The sequence below is a fragment of the Triticum aestivum genome, chromosome 7A (genome assembly GCF_018294505.1).
Source record: "Triticum aestivum cultivar Chinese Spring chromosome 7A, IWGSC CS RefSeq v2.1, whole genome shotgun sequence".
Taxonomy (NCBI): Eukaryota; Viridiplantae; Streptophyta; class Magnoliopsida; order Poales; family Poaceae; genus Triticum; species Triticum aestivum.
This window is the reverse complement of record NC_057812.1, coordinates 739,057,663-739,076,379: the sequence shown is the minus strand read 5'-3', so window position 1 is coordinate 739,076,379 and position 18,717 is coordinate 739,057,663. Positions and strand designations below refer to the sequence as shown.

General features: G+C 45.5%; 2 protein-coding genes across 2 annotated transcripts; both read right to left on the bottom strand.

The window, feature by feature from the left end:
• Nucleotides 1–3,977: 3,977 nt before the first annotated feature.
• On the bottom strand, nucleotides 3,978–6,767 carry LOC123149872 (uncharacterized). Its single transcript, XM_044569643.1, has 3 exons — nucleotides 6,259–6,767; nucleotides 5,309–5,445; nucleotides 3,978–4,914 (listed from the first exon to the last, which is right to left on the bottom strand). The coding sequence occupies exons 1-3, from the start codon at nucleotides 6,463–6,465 to the stop codon at nucleotides 4,275–4,277; spliced, it is 984 nt and encodes a 327-aa protein (XP_044425578.1). The 5' UTR covers nucleotides 6,466–6,767; the 3' UTR covers nucleotides 3,978–4,274.
• Nucleotides 6,768–11,047: 4,280 nt separating this feature from the next.
• LOC123149870 (tRNA dimethylallyltransferase 9) lies at nucleotides 11,048–13,021 on the bottom strand. Its single transcript, XM_044569640.1, has 2 exons — nucleotides 12,775–13,021; nucleotides 11,048–12,585 (listed from the first exon to the last, which is right to left on the bottom strand). The coding sequence occupies exon 2, from the start codon at nucleotides 12,569–12,571 to the stop codon at nucleotides 11,210–11,212; it is 1,362 nt and encodes a 453-aa protein (XP_044425575.1). The 5' UTR covers nucleotides 12,572–12,585; nucleotides 12,775–13,021; the 3' UTR covers nucleotides 11,048–11,209.
• Between the last annotated feature and the right edge of the window lie 5,696 nt (nucleotides 13,022–18,717).

Below are 18,717 nucleotides of genomic sequence, written 5' to 3'. Positions count from 1 at the left end.
ACAAGGATTGAGGTGGCAGAAGATCATGTCCAACCAAGCCTCCTCTCTCATTTCCCTCAACTCAGCTCACATGAATGGCACGACAGATGGAGCTTGCAGCAGCAGAGCGGTCCTATTGGCCGGTACATAGGCTCAATCGAGAGCAGCTTTCATCCTGCGAGCAATGGACGGGTGAAGGACTCGTGGTTGAAGGTCCATTTGGAGCTCGACCACATGGAGACCCCGCCATTCTCTGCATCGGCAAAGCTCGGCGGCCTTGGCGATTTCGGCACTACGGATTTCAACCCGTTCAGAAACGAGCCAGTGTTCTTCGCGCTGGCATCCAGGCTGCTCGTGTCCATATTCAAACGCATACTGGAAATAGGCCTCGGCAAAAAACTTTGGGAGAAGAAGAAACTGGGAGCATTTCGCTGCCAATACCTTGGGAGCTTCCCTTGCTGTACAAGGACATCTCAGTACTGCAATCCATGTCGTCTCCTCTTTGAGAACTCAGGCCGTAGTAGCTCTGCAAGCTGCTCATTGCAAGCGACGACTGCTGCTGTCTAGACTTGTCAGAATCTAATGAATTCACAATGTCTACACGTCGTTTGCACTTTACAAAATTCATGGTATATCAGCATCAGATACATGCATAAATGTATGTGATCATGTATTAGTGTCTTTGAATGTTGGAAACAATCATCAGTCAAGCCACCGGCAGAGAAGATGTACACTCTTTTGCAGAAGAAAGATTGTCAGGGACAGATACCCAGCCGCCTTTCAAACATATCGTGTATTTATGGATCATTACGTACAAAAAGGGTTTAGATTTCCGCGGCAATTCCGGCCACTTCAGCCTACGTATCGGAGCAAGACGCCGTCGTTCTTACTTTACAGAGTAGAGGTTCCCGGGGATGTTATCAGCGGCCCCTCAATTGAGCGTTCCTCCGCCGTCAAGGATGGAGAGGGAGGCGAAGCCCTGATGGTAGCAATACAGCGCTCCAAGCGCCCAATCCGCTTCCGAATACAGCCCAAGGCCTCCTTGCTCCAGGATCGCAAAGAGCCATCAACATGCTTCAGGTCAGACCACGTTGACTGAAGTGAAGGACAGCCATCCCTCCCCTCAAGTCCTCAACCCACACCCGCTCAAGAGTTTCTCTGTAATCATCAGCCCGTAGCCACATCTCCTCATAACGGAACCCTTGCTGGACCGGAGATCGTCGTGCCTGTTGGGTCCTGCCTCCCAACAGAACCAGCATGGGGTAGTGATCCGAAGATCGAACAAACCAGTAAAAGCTCCATTGGCCGCAGCCCTATGCAAGCGACATTTAACATGACAATCCGGGTCTTGTTTGTTGCACCGCGTAAACTTCGGACCGGAGTAGCCCAAATCAGTCAAGCTTCCCTAAAGCAGTTATCTGAGCCTCTGACCGGTCTTGAGGACCACAATGTTCATCCTGAGCCAAGACCTCATTGAAGTCCCCACAACATAACCACGGTCCATCCCACATTGGTTGAAGACGTCTGAGAAGCTCCCAAAACTGAGGTCTATCTTCTCTCCTGGGCTCCCCATAAACAAAGGAGGCACGCCGGACCACCCCCTCGTTGATCTTCACATGAGTATCAATACGTGTTCAACTTGAGCATGAGTTTCCTACCTAGCTTCAAGTTGAGCATGCAGTGGATGCAGCAGGAAATTAGATGCAGATTAATTGCATAGTACAAGAAACCACAAGGTGTGCCTCTGTTTTGGTTGATCTGTAACTCTGTTTGATTAGAACATGTACTAATTAATATGCTGGTTCTAGATTTAAATTAGCAAGATTAGTTGCAAGCCCGAGGTCGAAGCAGAGAGGTCCACGTGCATGCCCTCCTAGTCAACCGCCCCGCCGCCGAACTTGTCAGAGTTCTCTGCAATTTTCTCCAATCACTGAACTTGTGAAGATTTGTGATGTGCCAAAGTAATAGCAAACATGTTGGTCCCATGCTTAATGCGTGAAAAAACATTTGTAGGTGCAATTAAGATGAAAGGACGGAAGGAGTATTTAAAAATCTCCCTTTTTCCTCTCGTGGTCTTTCATCTCAAGGAAAGAGACTTGTGCGAACGAGTCGTTCCTCAAGATGGGTCAACAGAGCGAATGAATTAATTTCCCTCAGATATTCGCTACGCGCGGATTCTATACAGTAAGGAAAAATCATGACAAGTTGTTGCAAACTTGTTGGGGACAAAAGCTAAACTTATCGTGTGACAAATTAGAGAAAGAAAACAGAATTCACTAAAAATTATACACAACCATGACAAATTGTGAGCATGTATCTTTTGTTCACTTTTTTTTTGTTTCGTTAGTTTTATATAGATGGCAGGGCAGAGTACGTGGAGGTGGAGGCCTTCGCCAGCTCCAACTTGTGAGTTTTGATGTTCATGGCTCCGGAGATCGAAGATTTGGGCCGAAGTTTTTTTTTTTTGATGTTCATGGCTCCGGAGATCGAAGATTTGGGCCGAAGGTTTTAATGTTCACACCAAAAGGAAAAAAGAAAGGATTTGGGGAGGGGTGGTCTCTCTCTCTCTCTCTCTCTCTCTGATCCGGCAACGGATAGCAAAAAGGTTCCCACCCTTCTGAACTATTATGCTAACAGGAATAACAAGGTTCCTTTTTGCCTTTTTTGGAATTACATGAACCCAGATGCTAATAGATTATGTATTTTGCTGTATATGCTTCAGAATGGAGTGCCTTACGTAGCAATATATATCTTGGGTTTTCTGTTAAACTATCTATCAGGATTCAGGACGAAGACAATTTTTCCCATTGTCTTATAGGTCCTCTGCACAACAAATTCACTCATACGAGTATATTTTCTTGCTGCGCCATGTCTGTTGTATTTTCATACTTCCACTGTGTTTGTGTGAGAACGGTAGATAGTTCAATATGTTTGTTTTTTCTCTCTTGCAGATTTTCCCATTATGATATAGGTCCTCTGCTCAAGAAATCCACTCCTATGAGTTTGTAGCACTGCATATTTTCCCCTTGTGAATTTGATATATCCATTTCCTGATGTATTTGTGCTGATTTACATTTCTCAGAAAATTCTGTGGCTCTTCATGCGGGTCATGATTATGTTGAGCAAATAGGCAATTTTTTGATTAAATTAATCCAGGCACCTGATTGGTGCTCGGGTTTTGATGTGTGAACATGTGTATAAGTAAGTATATGCAATATATCACATATGACGCCTGGTTGTATACTTATTTTTTGAACATCTCATGATTTAAGGAAAACGCTAAATGGTGCTTAGCTTCGCTATAGCTTTTCATAGCTTCTGGCCGAGCCGCCGCTAAATGTCATAGCCCCATAGTTTTAAATAGCGCGCTAATCCTCTTAGCGGTTGACCTCTTTTAAATGCTATAGCGGAGCTATAGCGCGCTATTTAAAATGTTTAAATATTTGTTTGGACCAAAGTCTCTTAGCGCTAGACCTTCTGTAAACGCTATAGCGTGCTATAGCGGACTATTTAAAATCATGCATAGCCCGCTATTTAAAACATTGAAAAAACATCAACAAATCTTGTGCTGCCTCGGTACCGACTACTGGATATATTGATGGTTTATTTCGATATAACAATATGAGTTCACCAGATGGACCTGTGCATCTGCAGAGCAGAGTTTTCAACCTGCAAACACAAGGCGTTTTGCTTCTACTGTCTGCAAAAGCCCTTTTGCCATCTTCTCCATGGATAGTTGCAACCATGATGATTCTTCAAAGCTTTCTTCTTCAGCATCAGGCATAATAGAGGCAATGAACAAGTCTCGGAAAGAGCAAATGAATAACGGCCACGATGAAGAAGGACGATGGTTTCAATGGCTCGCTGACAGGTGGGGCCTTGCAGCCGTGCTGAGCCAGTACAGGCACCATATTCACGGGAAAATCAACTAGTGCCTGTATTTTTACACTTCCCTGAATACAACGACCAAACCCAATAAACAAAGCAGACAAGCGTGGTAACAAAGTTAAACATGCATTTTACTCCGTATATAATGTGATATACAATTATACAGGACGAATGATGAATTAGCAGCAGAAGCCACATGAGAAAAGGCAGATGGGCGGAGTGTGGAGCTGCAAGTCAATGTGATCGTCATCAGTATGAGGAACAAGGATTGAGGTGGCTGAAGATCATGGCAAACCAAGTCACCTCTTCCATTTCCCTCTCAACTCAGATCACATGCGTGGATGACATGACTACAAATGGAGTTTGCAGCAGTAGAACTACTGTTGCGCCGGCATGGAGACTAAAACTCAGTCTAGGGCAGCTTTCATCCTGCGACCCGTCGCGGGTTTCGGGAGGCCGTCAAGCAACGGCCGGGTGAAGGACTCGTGGTTGAATGTCCACTTGGAGCTCGACCACATGGAGACCCCATTGTTCTCCGAGTCCGCAAAGCTCGGGGCGCTCGGCGACCTCCGCACCACGGACTTGAACCCGTCGAGGAATGAGCCGCCACTGCTCCTCGCGGCGGGATCCGGGCTGCCCGCGTCCGTATTCAGACGCATGCTGGAGACCGGCCTCGGCAGGAAGCTCTTGATCATCTTGATCGAGTCCGACAGAAGGTCGTCCTGGGTATCCGCCTCCACTTTCTGCCGCCGGCGTATGGAACCATCTTGCTTCTCTTTGGTAGCCCCGTTGCCTCTGCCAGTGCTTTGTGTACTGTCAGGCGGAGAAGAAGAAATTGGGAGTATTTCACTTCCAATACCTTGGGAGCTTCCCTTGCTGTACAAGGACATTTCTGTACTCAGATCCATGTCATCTCCTCCTTGAGAACTCAGGCCATAGTAGCTCTGCAAGCTGCTCATTGCAAGTGACGACTGCTGTTGCCTAGACTTATCAGAATCTAGTGAATTCACAATGTCCCCGTTTTGCTGATTGTTCGGAGCCCACGCTCTGAAAAAAAGAGAGCAGAGAATAGCTTAGAGAGTGTTCTTAAGTTCAATGCAGTATTAAAAATGTCCTGTATGAAAGAACAAAGACTATTGTATTTACAAACCATGTACACCAAGTTAAATAGTCAAAACATGGGTGAAATGTCATGATGCAACAGCAAGTAAGAAACACTAGACGACAGACAGCGCCAATATTATGAACTGCTAAAATGAGTTCTCTTTATCTGCCAGTAGTTTGATCTTAGAAAATCAGCGTCGATAAGAAAACAGGTTGCAGTGTACTATATGTAACTGACCAAAAACCAATAAGAATAAAACTTATGGACTGTGTGCTACAGCATGGAAGAAAAATAACCAAAAACACATGGAAAAAATTAACATGAGGAGATGTTTACCTCTTCGATCGTAGGCTGGAGCCGTTCAGCTTCACAGAGGATGGCATGGGCCTTCCTGGCAGAGGTATGAGCAATGCCTTGTGTGCATACATCTGGCTGTCAGTCACAAGACTATTTGCCCTCTTAATGTCCGAGATCTGCACGCAAAAGAAGTAATCTTAACATGGTAACCAAACTCGGTACATTTGTACTTTGGGAGATAGCCTTAATTACAACTCCAACCAAATAAACTACTGGGACCAATAGGAGGTCCAAATCGATCTGCAATGCAAATGCATAACAGCCTTTCATTGTGTCACTCCTCCCATGAACTCCCCGCGAAAACACGGCGCGTGTGATGTCGAAACTCACTGTTTTGCTTGCATCATGCTCATAACATGATTACAACGCCAGTGACTACAAAGTGCATAGCCCACGGGAGTATTTTTGAAGCGGTGAAAGATTAAAGGCCGCACAAGCACCAGTGCACTATGACAGCCACATACCAGAGAAAACATGGGTAAGATTTGGATATTGTCACAGATCAACGCAATGCAAATACAGAAATGTTTCGGCCCGACGCCCTAAACTCATCAGAGTTTTGCATGACATTGCAGGATTTCATCACCCGTAGCCATGAACGACGTGGCTCACATGGTGTCTTCAAGTGGAGCAAGACGAAGGACATACCAGCACTAGGCAGCCGCAAACTATGGAAAACATATGTAAATGTTTGGATCTTTGTCAGAGACAAGTCCTCTCCTGTCTTTGAAGTGCAGCAAACTTGCCACAAGACACAAACTCCATGGCATATTTTCTACCAAAATTCCTTGATAATAGTGTTGTTCCTTCCATTCAGCAAGAATATGGCACACATAGATCACCACCGCTTTCTAGGTGCAGCTCCGCACCAATCAGCAGCCACACCGAATCAAACTATCAGGGATGGGAGACAGAGAGTGTGAGATTACCTCGACGCCGTACTTGATGGCGATGCCGGCGAGCGTGTCCATCCGGGACACCTGGTGCTGGAGGAAGTCCTCCTGGCCGTCGTCCACGGGCGAGCAGCAGGAGGCGGGCGGCGGCGTCCGCTCCGGCGACAGCAGCAGCGCGCTGCCCAGACCTCCTCCGCGGGGCCCTCCGTAGAACTCGTCGGACAGCGGGTGCGAGATCCCCATGCCAACCGGCCGCCCGCCCAACCAACCAGCCAGGAAAAGAAACCCCCTCCTCGCCGGCGGCCCCAAATCAAATCGCGCAGGGGAGGCAGATCCCTCCCGTCCCGGCGGCCGGGAGGTGCTCGGGCCTTGGGAGGGGAATGCGGAGGAGGGGGGGGAGGAGGTTGCGCGGGCGGCGTCGGGTGGGTAGCTGGGGTTGGAGGGTGGGTGGCCTTTGCTTGTCGACGGGGGAGGAGGAAGAGGAACCAAGCAAAAGCAAAGCCTCCTCTCCCCTGCCCCTTAATCAACCGACGGCCGCTTTCTTTCTCCGTGCAAAGATTTGATTTTTATTCAACTCCGGCTGGTTCCTTTGCCGTTACGCGGTTCGCGGAGGGAGCTGGGGGTGCACGTGGCCGGCGTGTTCCACGGTCCACTTCTCCCCTCGCCGACTGCCGCTTCCTCTTCACACGCTCCGGCATAAATAAATAAATAAATAAATAATTTTTTATATGTCATGCCAAGAAAGAAGGAAAAATCATTTTATTTTTGGGTTGAAGAAATAAATAGAAGAAGAAGAGAGAAAAAGAATGGGTGGGTCAACGAGGGGGAGCACCGACTGGCGGCTGCTTAAACTATTGCACAGTTAATTAATTTAGTGTACGTGTTTTCTGGCACTGCTTATTAAGAAGAAGAAGAAGAAGAAGAAGAAGAAGACACCCGCAAAGACAAAGGCAACACATATCTGACCAAGTGCATCCCACTCTACTAAACTAGTACAAAGGCAGCAGCACCGCACAGGAGAACTAGTTGCATTGACCAAGTAGAGTTATTTCATGAGTGCTTGCCTTCCCTGGTCAAACCTGGCTTACCTACCAGCCAGCCAGTTGTTGCACACATGGGCACCCATCTCACTGGCATCACACCTAAGTAGTAGTTAACACAACAACAACAGGAGACAACACCAAAAAGAAACAAACATATAGTGCTGGTACTAGTGCATCCTTCCTTTCTGGCTTACTTCATAGCAAACAAATTATGGTGCTTACACAACATTCAAATGTTTACTTATGGTCTCACTTGGGAGAACCTAAACAGTTCAGGGGAATTCAGATAAAGTCACCATGCAGTTTTAACCCAAAATACCTACCTCCAGTTCACAAGATTTGTGTTATTTTACGCTTGGGTACCACTCAACTTTATGATTGCTCATGTGCACAACTGACAGTGATGTGCTTTTTTCCCAGTTAGGTGCGAGTGCAGTCAGAGATACACCATTGTCAAACTTACACTAGTAACAGATCCACCCATCTGTACTAGATTCTTGCCCAGTTAACTGGTTACGTATATATAGTTTGGACTATGAAAAAGATCCAATCAAAGAGGTCAACAGCATGACTCTTTTGACTTTTTTTGTCAGTTATTTATGTTTGAATTCAGAGTTCTGACTTGGCATCATGCAGTCTGCCACACAGAAAAGCACCACTGGATTATTAATTTATCCCTCAATTCCAAACACTCTATATTCAAAATAGAAAAAGAGAACTGAAAAAAAATGCAGTGCTTTAGAATAAGATGCTTAAGGTGAAGATGTCAAACCAGCAAGAATCTACTCTACGACTCCAATACTTTTCAAACATTAAGCATAAAGAGTTGCGTACAGGCAGTAATCAGTTGGGTAAAATAAAAACCAAAACAATTTGTCACTATTTTAAGTTAGTGCAAACTGTAGCCAAAGCCAAAGCTGTTTAGATCCTGAAATACCGGAAATTATTAAAAAAAACATGTAATTTCTTCAAAACAAAAATAAAAAAGCATATACCATATGCCCCATGCATATTTCTTTCAATTTCTGAATAATCAAAATTAGAATACACCATCTGAAGACATCTGCCCACCTTTTGTTTTGGTTAGATGGTTTGCGCCAGATTGTGCCCAACTACAAAGACAAAGGTATCGATCGCATCTTTGACACAGTGCATCTTACGCTGCAAATTGCGCTGCTACTTCTATATAGATGAATTAGTTGCATTGACCACAGAGATAGAGATGCTTTTCCTGGACTGGCCAGTCAAACCTGGCTTACTTGTCGGTCCGCCAGTTCATGCATGCATGGGCATCTAACTCACTGGTATCAGATCTGGTTATTAACAGAACAGCAGGAGAGAAAAGCAAAAAAAAAAAAATCATATAGAAGCATATATGAGAAGATTCATCAAATCTTCGTGACTTAACAGAAAAGCTACCTTTACCTGGCACCATCATGTTTGTTGGACAGAAGGAAGAAAATCAACCTGTTGTTAATGTTTAATTATCGTGCAGCTCTATTAGGCATGCAGTGCTGCTGTACAACTTAGGTACACAGACAGTCTGATTCTTCTTAAAATGCACCTCTTTTTTTCCTTACAAAAGTAAGTAAAACATTTATGTCAAGAAAAAAGTATGCGAAACAGCAGTACTTCGCTCGCTGTTTCCCCAATAATTTGCATCGTTTTCAGAGGCAGAGAAGCTGGTGCTTTCCATCAAAGGTGGGCTCAACACAGAATAGCACAATGCTTTGAGGTGCTTAGGTTAAGATTAGCAGCATGATCCCATTATTCCCCTTCCTTTCTGGCTACTTCATGGCAAACAAATTATTATTCATTTACATTTTGATTCTACTTATGTTCTCACTTTAGGGAGCCTAAGCAGTTTCAGGGGAGTTCAGATAAATTACCATGCAATTTCAGATAAATCACCATGCAATTACTAGTTAAGATGATTAGTGATGGTTTAAAGTTTGGTACACGTCCACTTCTATATTTACTTATGTGCAGAACTGACAGTGATGTGGGTTTCTCTCAGTTAGGTGCCAATGCAGATTATGCAGTCAGAGATACACCATTGCCAAACTTATGCTGTACTAACAGATCTACCAAACCACTGCTCCATTAGATTCTTGCCCAGTCAGCTAGTTATATATATATAGTTTGCGACTATGAAAAGATCCAATCAACGAGGTCGAGAGCATGCGCCATCATTAAACCTCATCACTATTTGACTTTTTTTTGTGAGTTATATACTTTTCAATTCAGAGTTCTGACTTGGCATCATGCAGTCTGCCACACAGAAGCACCACTGATTATAAATCTATCCCTCAATTCCAGAAACTTAAAAAAAACTTCATTGTTATGAATCTATGATGAAAACAGAGAAAGAAAACTGAAAACTCCTGTGGTAATAATTATCTCCTATGGACAGACAGTTTTGCTGGTGGAAACAAAACAAAGTATGAGAAGAGAGTAGAGCTAGACCTCGCTTGCTGTTTTCCAAAGAATCTGCATCATTTTCAAAGGCAGAGGTTAGTGCTTTCCATCAAGGTGGGCACACCACAGACCAGCACACTGCTTTTGGGTTGCTTAAGTTAAGATTAGAGGCATCTTTCCATTATTCTCCTTCCTTTCTGGCTTACATCACAGAAACAAAGTATGGATGCTTACATTACATTTTTCAATGATGCTTATGTTCTCATTTGGGGGAACCTGAACACAATTTCAGGGGAATTCAGATAAGTCACCATGCAGTTTTAGCCCAAAATAGACACCCACATTCAACATGATTTGTGTTGGTTTACACTTTAACTTTAGTGCCCAACCACTTTTATCTTTACTTCTGCACATAACTAAAAGAGGGAGAGCACATGCCATCCTTAAACGATGTGTCTCTTTGACTTGTTTTGCTGACTTATATTTTTCGGGATTCAGAGTTCTGACTTGACATCATGCAGTCTGCCACAGAGAACGGCTTCCAAGTTGCATCTAGACGACAAACAGAAAGACTCTAAAGAAGCACCCCTGGATTATCAATTTATCATTCCATTCCAAACAAAGATCGGGCCAATCAAAGAGATCAAGAGCATGCGCCATCATTAAACCTTATGTCTCTTTGACTTGTTTTTCTGTCATATATTATTAAGAATTCAGAGTTCTGACCCTAGACATCATGCAGGTCCACAGAGAAGACTTCCAAGTTCCCAAGGAACCATGACTGGATTATCAATTTATCACTTCATTCCAAACACTCCAAAAAAACCCTCTTTTTTATGAATCTATGATGAAAAATAAAATAAACTGGAATTCCTGTGGTATCTCTCAGAAAATCAAAATCCTATGGTCGGACAAATTGCTGGTGGGAACAAAACAAAGTATGAGAAGAGAGTACAACTACACCTCACTTCCCAATGTCAAACTTATGCTGTACAGTTTTTGTCCAGTTAGGTGCAAATGAAGTCACAGATACACTATGTCAAACTTATGCTGAACTAACTGATCTACCACACCACTGCATCGTTGCATTCTTCGACTATTCATCGCTCAGCAAGAGCCGGTAATGTATATAGTTTCTGACTATGAAAGGATCTAATCAAAGAGGGAGAGAACATGTCATCCTTAAACCTTATGTGCCTTTGACTTGTTTTTCTGCCTTATATTATTCGGGATTCAGGGTTCTGATTTCGCATTATGCAGTCTGCTGACGAGAACGATTTCCAAGTTTTATCTAAACAACAAATAGAAAGACTCCAAAGAAGCACCACTGGATCATCAATTTAATCACTCCATTCCAAACACTCTGAAGAAGACATCTTTTTTTATATGATGAATCTATGATGAAAACAGAAAAAAAAAAAGAACTGAAGACTCCTGTGGTAATCTCTCAAAAGACAAAATCCTATAGCCGGATAATTTCTCTGGTGGAAACAAAACAAAGTATGAGAAGAGACAAGAACTAAACCTCACTTCCCCTGCGTCCTCCTAATCCAATCCAAAATGTGGCAACACTCTTCGTGCCCAAGGAACACCCTGTTCTCTGGACGATAGGTTTTGAGATCCTTGCTTGTGTGCACGCAACTTTCCCTTTTCATTTCAAGTGATTCAGGCAGCACCATTGCATCAGAGCCATTGTAAGCGTCACAGATAAACTGAACAATCTCTTCAAAAGGCTGCGATGCGTCAACCCACTGGTAAATCTTCTCGTTGCGGAACCAGGTCATTTGCCTCCTTGAGAAGTTCCTAGACGTCTGCTGAAACTTGGTCAGGAACTCCAAGAACTCCTCTGGGGAGCTACTGCCTCCATTCTGTCTGCAATGCACCAGGTACTCCATGGTTTGCCTGTAACCAATGGCACGGGTTGCAGAGTTCATATTTGGCTGCAACCCAACATCAAGAAGCCATGAGGCTTCTGAAAGAAGGCCTCCTGTGTCAGCCAGCATTTCCTCACACCTCAAATCAATTGATCTGTAGAGTTCAACCCGTGGGCATGCTAGGAAAAAACACAGGAAATCATACTCCAGTTCCTTCGCCTCGCAGGTTGCATCATCGCTTGGGGAATCAGTTAGCTTGGTGTCTTGCTGCTTCTGAAACGAGCTGTATGGTAGGGTGAAGGAAGATGCAGGGGAACCAGATGACCTGATGATCTCGAGCCTTCTGCTTAACCTGGCCCAGTTATTTGTATCCAAGTCCCGAGCTTCGGGGTCCCCGGCCTTGAGCAGGAGCTCCACCGCTTCTTCCCACCGGCCGCTCTCACGAAATCCAGCGAGCTCAGACCACACACTTGATATGATGTCTGTGGATGACTGTGGAACATTTGGCTTGCCGTAGATAAACCACCTTAAGTACAGCCCGGTCCCTCCTGCAACGACAGGCACAGAGCCCCTGCCAAGAACATCTTGCGTCGCTGCTCGCGCGTCGTGGAAGAACATCCCAGCGGAGTAATCGTCACACGCGTGCATGATGTCGATCAGGTGATGCGGCACCATGCTCATCTCGGAGGCGGACGGCTTGGCGGAGCCGACGTCGAGGCTGCGGTACACCTGCACCGAGTCGGCGCTGATGATCTCTCCCCCTAGCCTCCTGGCCACCTCCAGCGCGAGCCTGCTCTTGCCAGCGCCGGTGGGGCCTGATATCACAATGACCTTGCTCTTCTTCCTCGCGTCAGGCAGTGGGAGAGTGGTGGCTGTGACGTGCAGCTTCTTTGCGGAGCGGAGAGACGGGGAGAAGCACTGCTGCAGCTGCCGTGAGCACAGGGCGGGCCAGCTCCTCCAGACGCCGCGCCGCGCAGACCCGAACCCGAACCCCGGCCTCATTTCACAGCACATGATAGAGCGAGCACCTGCACCAGTAGATTCAGATTGAGATTAGCTGCCTGAAAAAACGAGTATCCTTTCTCAGCTTCTCCGCGGCATTATGACGAGCACCTCGCGTGCAAAAGAAAACCAGCCCACATCCAATTCAACCATAATTGTTCACTGCTACCGAGAAAACAGTAATCTCAATCGAGACGGAGGAAGGGGCTGCTTACCGAGAAGAGAGGAGGCGACGAATCCAGCAGAACAGCAGCAGACCTGCGCGGAGGGAACCAATGCGCGAGCTTTGGTGGGAGATCAGTGAAGAGCAGAGGGCGACGGGAGGGCGGACGCCGTTGGACTGGGGAGCTCGAGGGGCGAGGACCGGCCTCGCCGGCGTGCAACGGCGGTTAAGACGATGACGGCGACGGCGACGGCGACAGCCATGGCCAGGAGACGACGGCTCTGAGAGAGAGATTGAGGGGCCGAAGTGGATATGGCAGCCGGTGGGGTTTCTTCTGGGCCTAAATAGATGGGCCGCGGTGGGAGGATGGGGTTTGGAATTTTGATGGGCCAACCAGGTGTTTTGTTATTGGGCTCGCTGAGTGTGGCGAATGGGCTCAGACCAGATAGAGACATTCATCATCGTCATGGTCAATTCATACGCCGCCAGCAGGCCGGCGATGCCGCGGATCTCCGGCGTCTTCATCCCCTCCATCGCGCCTCGACTTGCATGGCTCCTTTGTCTAAAAAAAAACCTGTGTGGCTCCTTCTACTATCTCCGCTCGTGCCCAACCTCCTTCATCTAGGCCTTCCTCCCTCGACCGTTCACCGGCACCTCCACAAAACCGAAAAAAAACACAGAAAGAAAGAAAAAAATGGTTTATGAACCTTAGGTTCCTAAAATCGGTCAAGAACCTTTCAGAAGGTTCACAAAACCAGTGGCTCGCACGCTCATATGGGCCAACCCATTCTATGCGATTGGTCGACTATTTGCCACAAAATGCGGCAAATAAAAAATTCCACGGTTCTGTAATGATGGAAGGAAAATGAAGGAGTCGGTGGGAAGCCTCCTCTCAACATTAAATCCACAACAACCAGTTCCCCCTCCTCCACAGCTCGAAGCACGACGGCCATGGAGTCTTCATTCTCCGCCAGTCAACATCCCACAGCATATAGTCTCTACATGACACTCGATGTTCAAGACTAGGCATTAAATAAAATGAAAAAAACGAAGGAATACCAACACTAACACGAGGCGGTTTGCAACTTAACACCTACATGATTTGTGCAAGTATTCTTCATGTGCATGGCCACGCAACAATTGCTGCATTTAGCTTCCTTCCTCAGCTGCTTGGGCAAAATCGAGTTCTCTTGCTCGGTTCCTCGTACGGTGCTTTGTCACGGCTATTTGACTACCGCCCTGCCTTGTGTTTCTTCTCAAGCGCCCCTAGCCCAACTAGGGTGTCCTCCTGCACTTCTGGATTAACATCGGTCGCATCCACCATGTTTTCATTGGCCTTTGCTGTCGAACCGGCCCCACCTGACAGCATGTCCTCCATCGCAAGACCATCTCTCTGCTCCTCAAATTCAACAAGAGAAGTGATGCCTTCCTTCAATATCTTCATACCTTTCTCATAATCCGACACACACGCACCCCCGAGACGGACTAACTCCATACCATGGACATACAGAGCTATGTGGCGACGCGTCGTTGTCCTGCTCCCAGCTTGGTCTCACAAAAAAAAGTCATCTTCTATATCTAGATAACTAGCCCTCGCTATCATATTTCTCTCAACATGCAAGTATGCCACCTCATCATTCAACATGCATGGAGAAAGGTCCACTACAAGATGCAATCATCCATAATATAAAGCCACCTCAACATGCAAACATGCATGAGAATTCACATTATATTATGATATTTACATTATACAATAATCAAACACCACAAATTATATTTATTTGTGGAAGGTGCAATAGCTCCCGTGTGCCCCTACACCCTCATGAACAGTAATTTTGTAAAAAAAAGGAAAAAAATTAAAACTTTCAGGGATCAAAGATTTGATGTTCTTGCAAAGTTTTAGAAAGAAATAGCCTTCGTGGAGCCCTCACCAAAAAAACAAAATCACTACTAAAAAAGGTACTCCCTCCGTTTGGAAATACTTGTTCCAGAAATGGATAAAATAGATGTATCTATAACTAAAATAAGTCTAGATACAACCATTTCGAGGACAAGTATTTTCGGACGGAGGGAGTACGTAAATTTTGATCAGATCGTCATTTTTAGGGCGCTTCTCACCCCTCTCTCCTTCAACTCTCCCCTCGCCCCTCCCTCTCTCTCTCTCCTTCACTATTTAACTTTCGTCCCTGTGACAAATAAAAATCAATATGAAAATTCAGGTGGGCCCCCCCTCCCCCGTTGACTCTCCAAAAAAAAAAACTTTCAGGACGCTCTTCAATTACAACTATTTGGTCTATATTAACCCGGCCTTCAGTGTCTACTTGCCTAAATGACATCTGTGTTATCACCCTCGCTCTAACTGAAAGCGGACATGGCGCTGCCCTGGCAGCCACACTTGTTTGCACCGTCGATCTACCATCACAAACTGCGGCCCAAAATCCCCCAGCCCATGGTTCGCCACCACCGCCTCTCCACCATCGGATCTGATCGCCAACTCCTCATGCGCACCAGCTCCCCCAACAAGTCCATGTGGGTATTTGTGCTTGATGCCTCATCCAGGAAGATTGGCAACTTGAAACCATCACGCCTCAATCTAAACCGGGACTCCCGAGCCCTAAGGAAAGCGATTTTCTGCAGGCGAGAAATGTTACTTGTCGACGGGGTGGATGGGAAAGTCCATCGCCATGTCCGCCCCACCGCTTCCGAGGAGCTCATCGCCGTCCAGGAGGATATGTGCAACATGCAGTTTGCTTCTTCATCGTTGCCGTTGACGCCCCGCGCCCCCTACGGCCCTACCCCTCACGACATCTCACATATTTTTTCCTTCTGAATTCGAAAAGTTGTGATGGCACCCGGGAGTCCCGGCACCGTTCAATCTATCCGTCCAGTGGCAATAAGATACGGGCTAGCCTATGTCCAGTTATAGACGCTTTGCAGTAGCAGCTTAGCTAGGCAGACTTTTTTTAAGGAGACAAACAACGACGAGAGAAGGAGCATGCAGAACTAGGTTGGCAGGACTAGGCTCGCTGGAGGGTTGAAGTCACATATAGATTCTGCATGCGCCCACCTATATCACATGACTCATGATGGCAAGAATTGAAATAAATAAAAGGAGAGAGAGAGTGTGTCTCACGTAAATGATACAGTAGGAGAGAGTGTGTGTTCCATTCATGGTTAAGAGAGAGAAAGTGGTGTCTGCTGCATGCCGAGTTATTAAAAGAGAAGGCATGCAAATTGCGGAGAGAGATTGTGTGTTGCATGCGAAGGTACTCCTTTGTCTAGGTGAATAAGTCATCTTATGAAATCCAGATTTTCTCAAAACCATAAAGCGCATAACATTAAATTATCCTCGATCCCGTCCTAGCCTCGTTCAAACAAGCGCCTGCATCCTCCTAGATTTCCTCCGCTGCCTCGTTCTCTCCTCTTGGAAACCTCTCCCGTCAACAGTGTGGATAAGGGGGTGCCCCTGCCCCCGGGAGCTAAAAAAAACCAGTCTCTTCTGAATTGACTCGAGCTGGTAGATGGTCTGCATGCACTCTCGCTCTGACGTGTGGGGTTAGCATGACGTCTTGTGGGTACGGATTTAACACGTCAACCGTCAACCGTCCCATAACACGTCCGTGCGTCCAACGCCTGACGCCCAACATTAAGGTTACCTAGGCCTCCATATTCCTTGGGTTTGCAAACTAGCTTTTCAATTGATTTTGCACTTTTCACCGAACCCCTGCACTAAAAGAAAATAGGGCTTTGGTTTCGGCCTGGCCAGCCCATTTAATCCCGGTTCAGTCACGAACCGGGACCCATGGTGGCATACGTCCCGGTTCATGCGTCCAGGAGGCCGGCCGGGCCTCGTGGGGCATTGGTCCCGGTTCGTCTGGACCCTTTTGTCCTGGTTTCAGACATGAACCGGGACCAATGGGCCTCGCTCCTGGCTCATGATACGTCTCCAACGTATCTATAATTTTTGATTGTTTCATGCTATTATATTATCTGTTTTGGATGTTAATGGACTTTATTTTATATTTTTATATTATTTTTGAGACTAACCTATTAACCCAAGGCCTAGTGCAAATTGCTGTTTTTTTTACTATTTCAGTATTTCGCAAAAAAAGAATATCAAACGGAGTCCAAACGGAATGAAACCTTCGGGAGCGTGATTTTTGGAACAAACGTGATCCAGAGGACTTGGAGTGGACGTCAAGAAACGGACGAGTCCACGAGGCAGGGGGGCGCGCCCTCCTCCCTCGTGGGCCCCTCGTGGCTCAACCGACCTACTTCTTCCTCTTATATATGTTCACATACCCCGAAAACAACCAGGAGCACCACGAAACCCTATTTCCACCGCCGCAACCTTCCGTACCCAACAGATCCCATCTTGGGGCCTTTTCCGGAGCTCCGCCTGAGGGGGATCGATCACGGAGGGCCTCTACATCAACTCCATGGCCCCTCTGATGATGTGTGAGTAGTTTACTTCAGACCTTAGGGTCCATAGTTATTAGCTAGATGGCTTCTTTTCTCTCTTTGAATCTCAATACAAAGTTCTCCTCGATCTTCTTGGAGATCTATTCGATGTAACTCTTTTTGCGGTGTGTTTGTCGAGATCCGATAAATTGTGGGTTTATAATCAAGTCTATCTATGAACAATATTTGATTCTTCTCTGAAATCTTTTATGTACGATTGGTTATCTTTGCAAGTCTCTTCGAATTATCAGTTTGATTTGGCCTACTAGATTGATCTTTCTTGCAATGGGAGAAGTGCTTAGCTTTGGGTTCAATCTTGCGGTGCTCGATCCCAGTGACAGAAAGGGAAACGACACGTATTGTATTGTTGCCATCGAGGATAAAAAGATGCGGTTTATATCATATTGCTTGAGTTTATTCCTCTACATCATGTCATCTTACCTAATGTGTTACTATGTTCTTATGAACTTAATACTCTAGATGCATGCTGGATAGCGGTCGATGTGTGGAGTAATAGTAGTAGATGCAGGCAGGAGTCGATATACTTGTCACGGACGTGATGCCTATATATACATGATCATGCCTAGATATTCTCATAATTATTCACTTTTCTATCAATTGCTCGACAGTAATTTGTTCACCCACCGTAATACTTATGCTATCTTGAGAGAAGCCACTAGTGAAACCTATGGCCCCCGGGTCTATTTTCCATCATATAAGTTTCCAATCTATTTTACTTTGCAATCTTTAATTTCAATCTATATCATAAAAATATCAAAAATATTTATCTTATTATTATTATCTCTATCAGATCTCACTCTCGTAAGTGATCGTGAAGGGATTGACAACCCCTTTATCGTGTTGGTTGCGAGGTTCTTATTTGTTTGTGTAGGTATGAGGGAGTTGTGTGTGGCCTCCTACTGGATTGATACCTTGGTTCTCAAAAACTGAAAGAAATACTTACGCTACTTTGCTGCATCACCCTTTACTCTTCAAAGGAAAATCAACGCAGTGCTCAAGAGGTAGCAAGAAGGATTTCTGGCGCCGTTGCCGGGGAGTCTACACACAAGTCAAGACATACCAAGTACCCATCACAAACTCTTATCCCTCACATTACATTATTTGCCATTTGCCTCTCGTTTTCCTCTCCCCCACTTCATCCTTGCCGTTTTATTCGCCCTCTTTTTCCGTTCCCCTTCTCTTTTCTAGTTCGTATTTTTGCTTGTTTCTTGTTTGCTTGTGTGTTGGATTGCTTGCTCGTCACGATGACTCAAGATAATACTAAATTGTGTGACTTTTCCAATACCAACAATAATGATTTTATTAGCACTCCGATTGCTCCTCTTACCGATGTTGAATCTTGTGAAATTAATGCTGCCTTGATGAATCTTGTCATGAAAGATCTGTTTTCCGGCCTTCCTAGTGAAGATGCCGCTACCCATCTAAACAACTTTGTTGATTTGTGTGATATGCAAAAGAAGAAAGATGTGGATAATGATATTATTAAACTGAAGCTATTCCCGTTTTCTCTTAG

Bases quoted from the DNA above. Each gene is read 5' to 3' on its own strand.
- LOC123149872 (XM_044569643.1), bottom strand. From the start codon at position 6,465: ATGGGGATCTCGCACCCGCTGTCCGACGAGTTCTACGGAGGGCCCCGC. The intron at 5,446-6,258 runs GTAATCTCACAC...TTTTGCGTGCAG, and splicing joins CCATCAAGTACGGCGTCGAG to ATCTCGGACATTAAGAGGGC. The intron at 4,915-5,308 runs GTAAACATCTCC...TCTTTTTTTCAG, and splicing joins TCCAGCCTACGATCGAAGAG to AGCGTGGGCTCCGAACAATC.
- LOC123149870 (XM_044569640.1), bottom strand. From the start codon at position 12,571: ATGTGCTGTGAAATGAGGCCGGGGTTCGGGTTCGGGTCTGCGCGGCGC.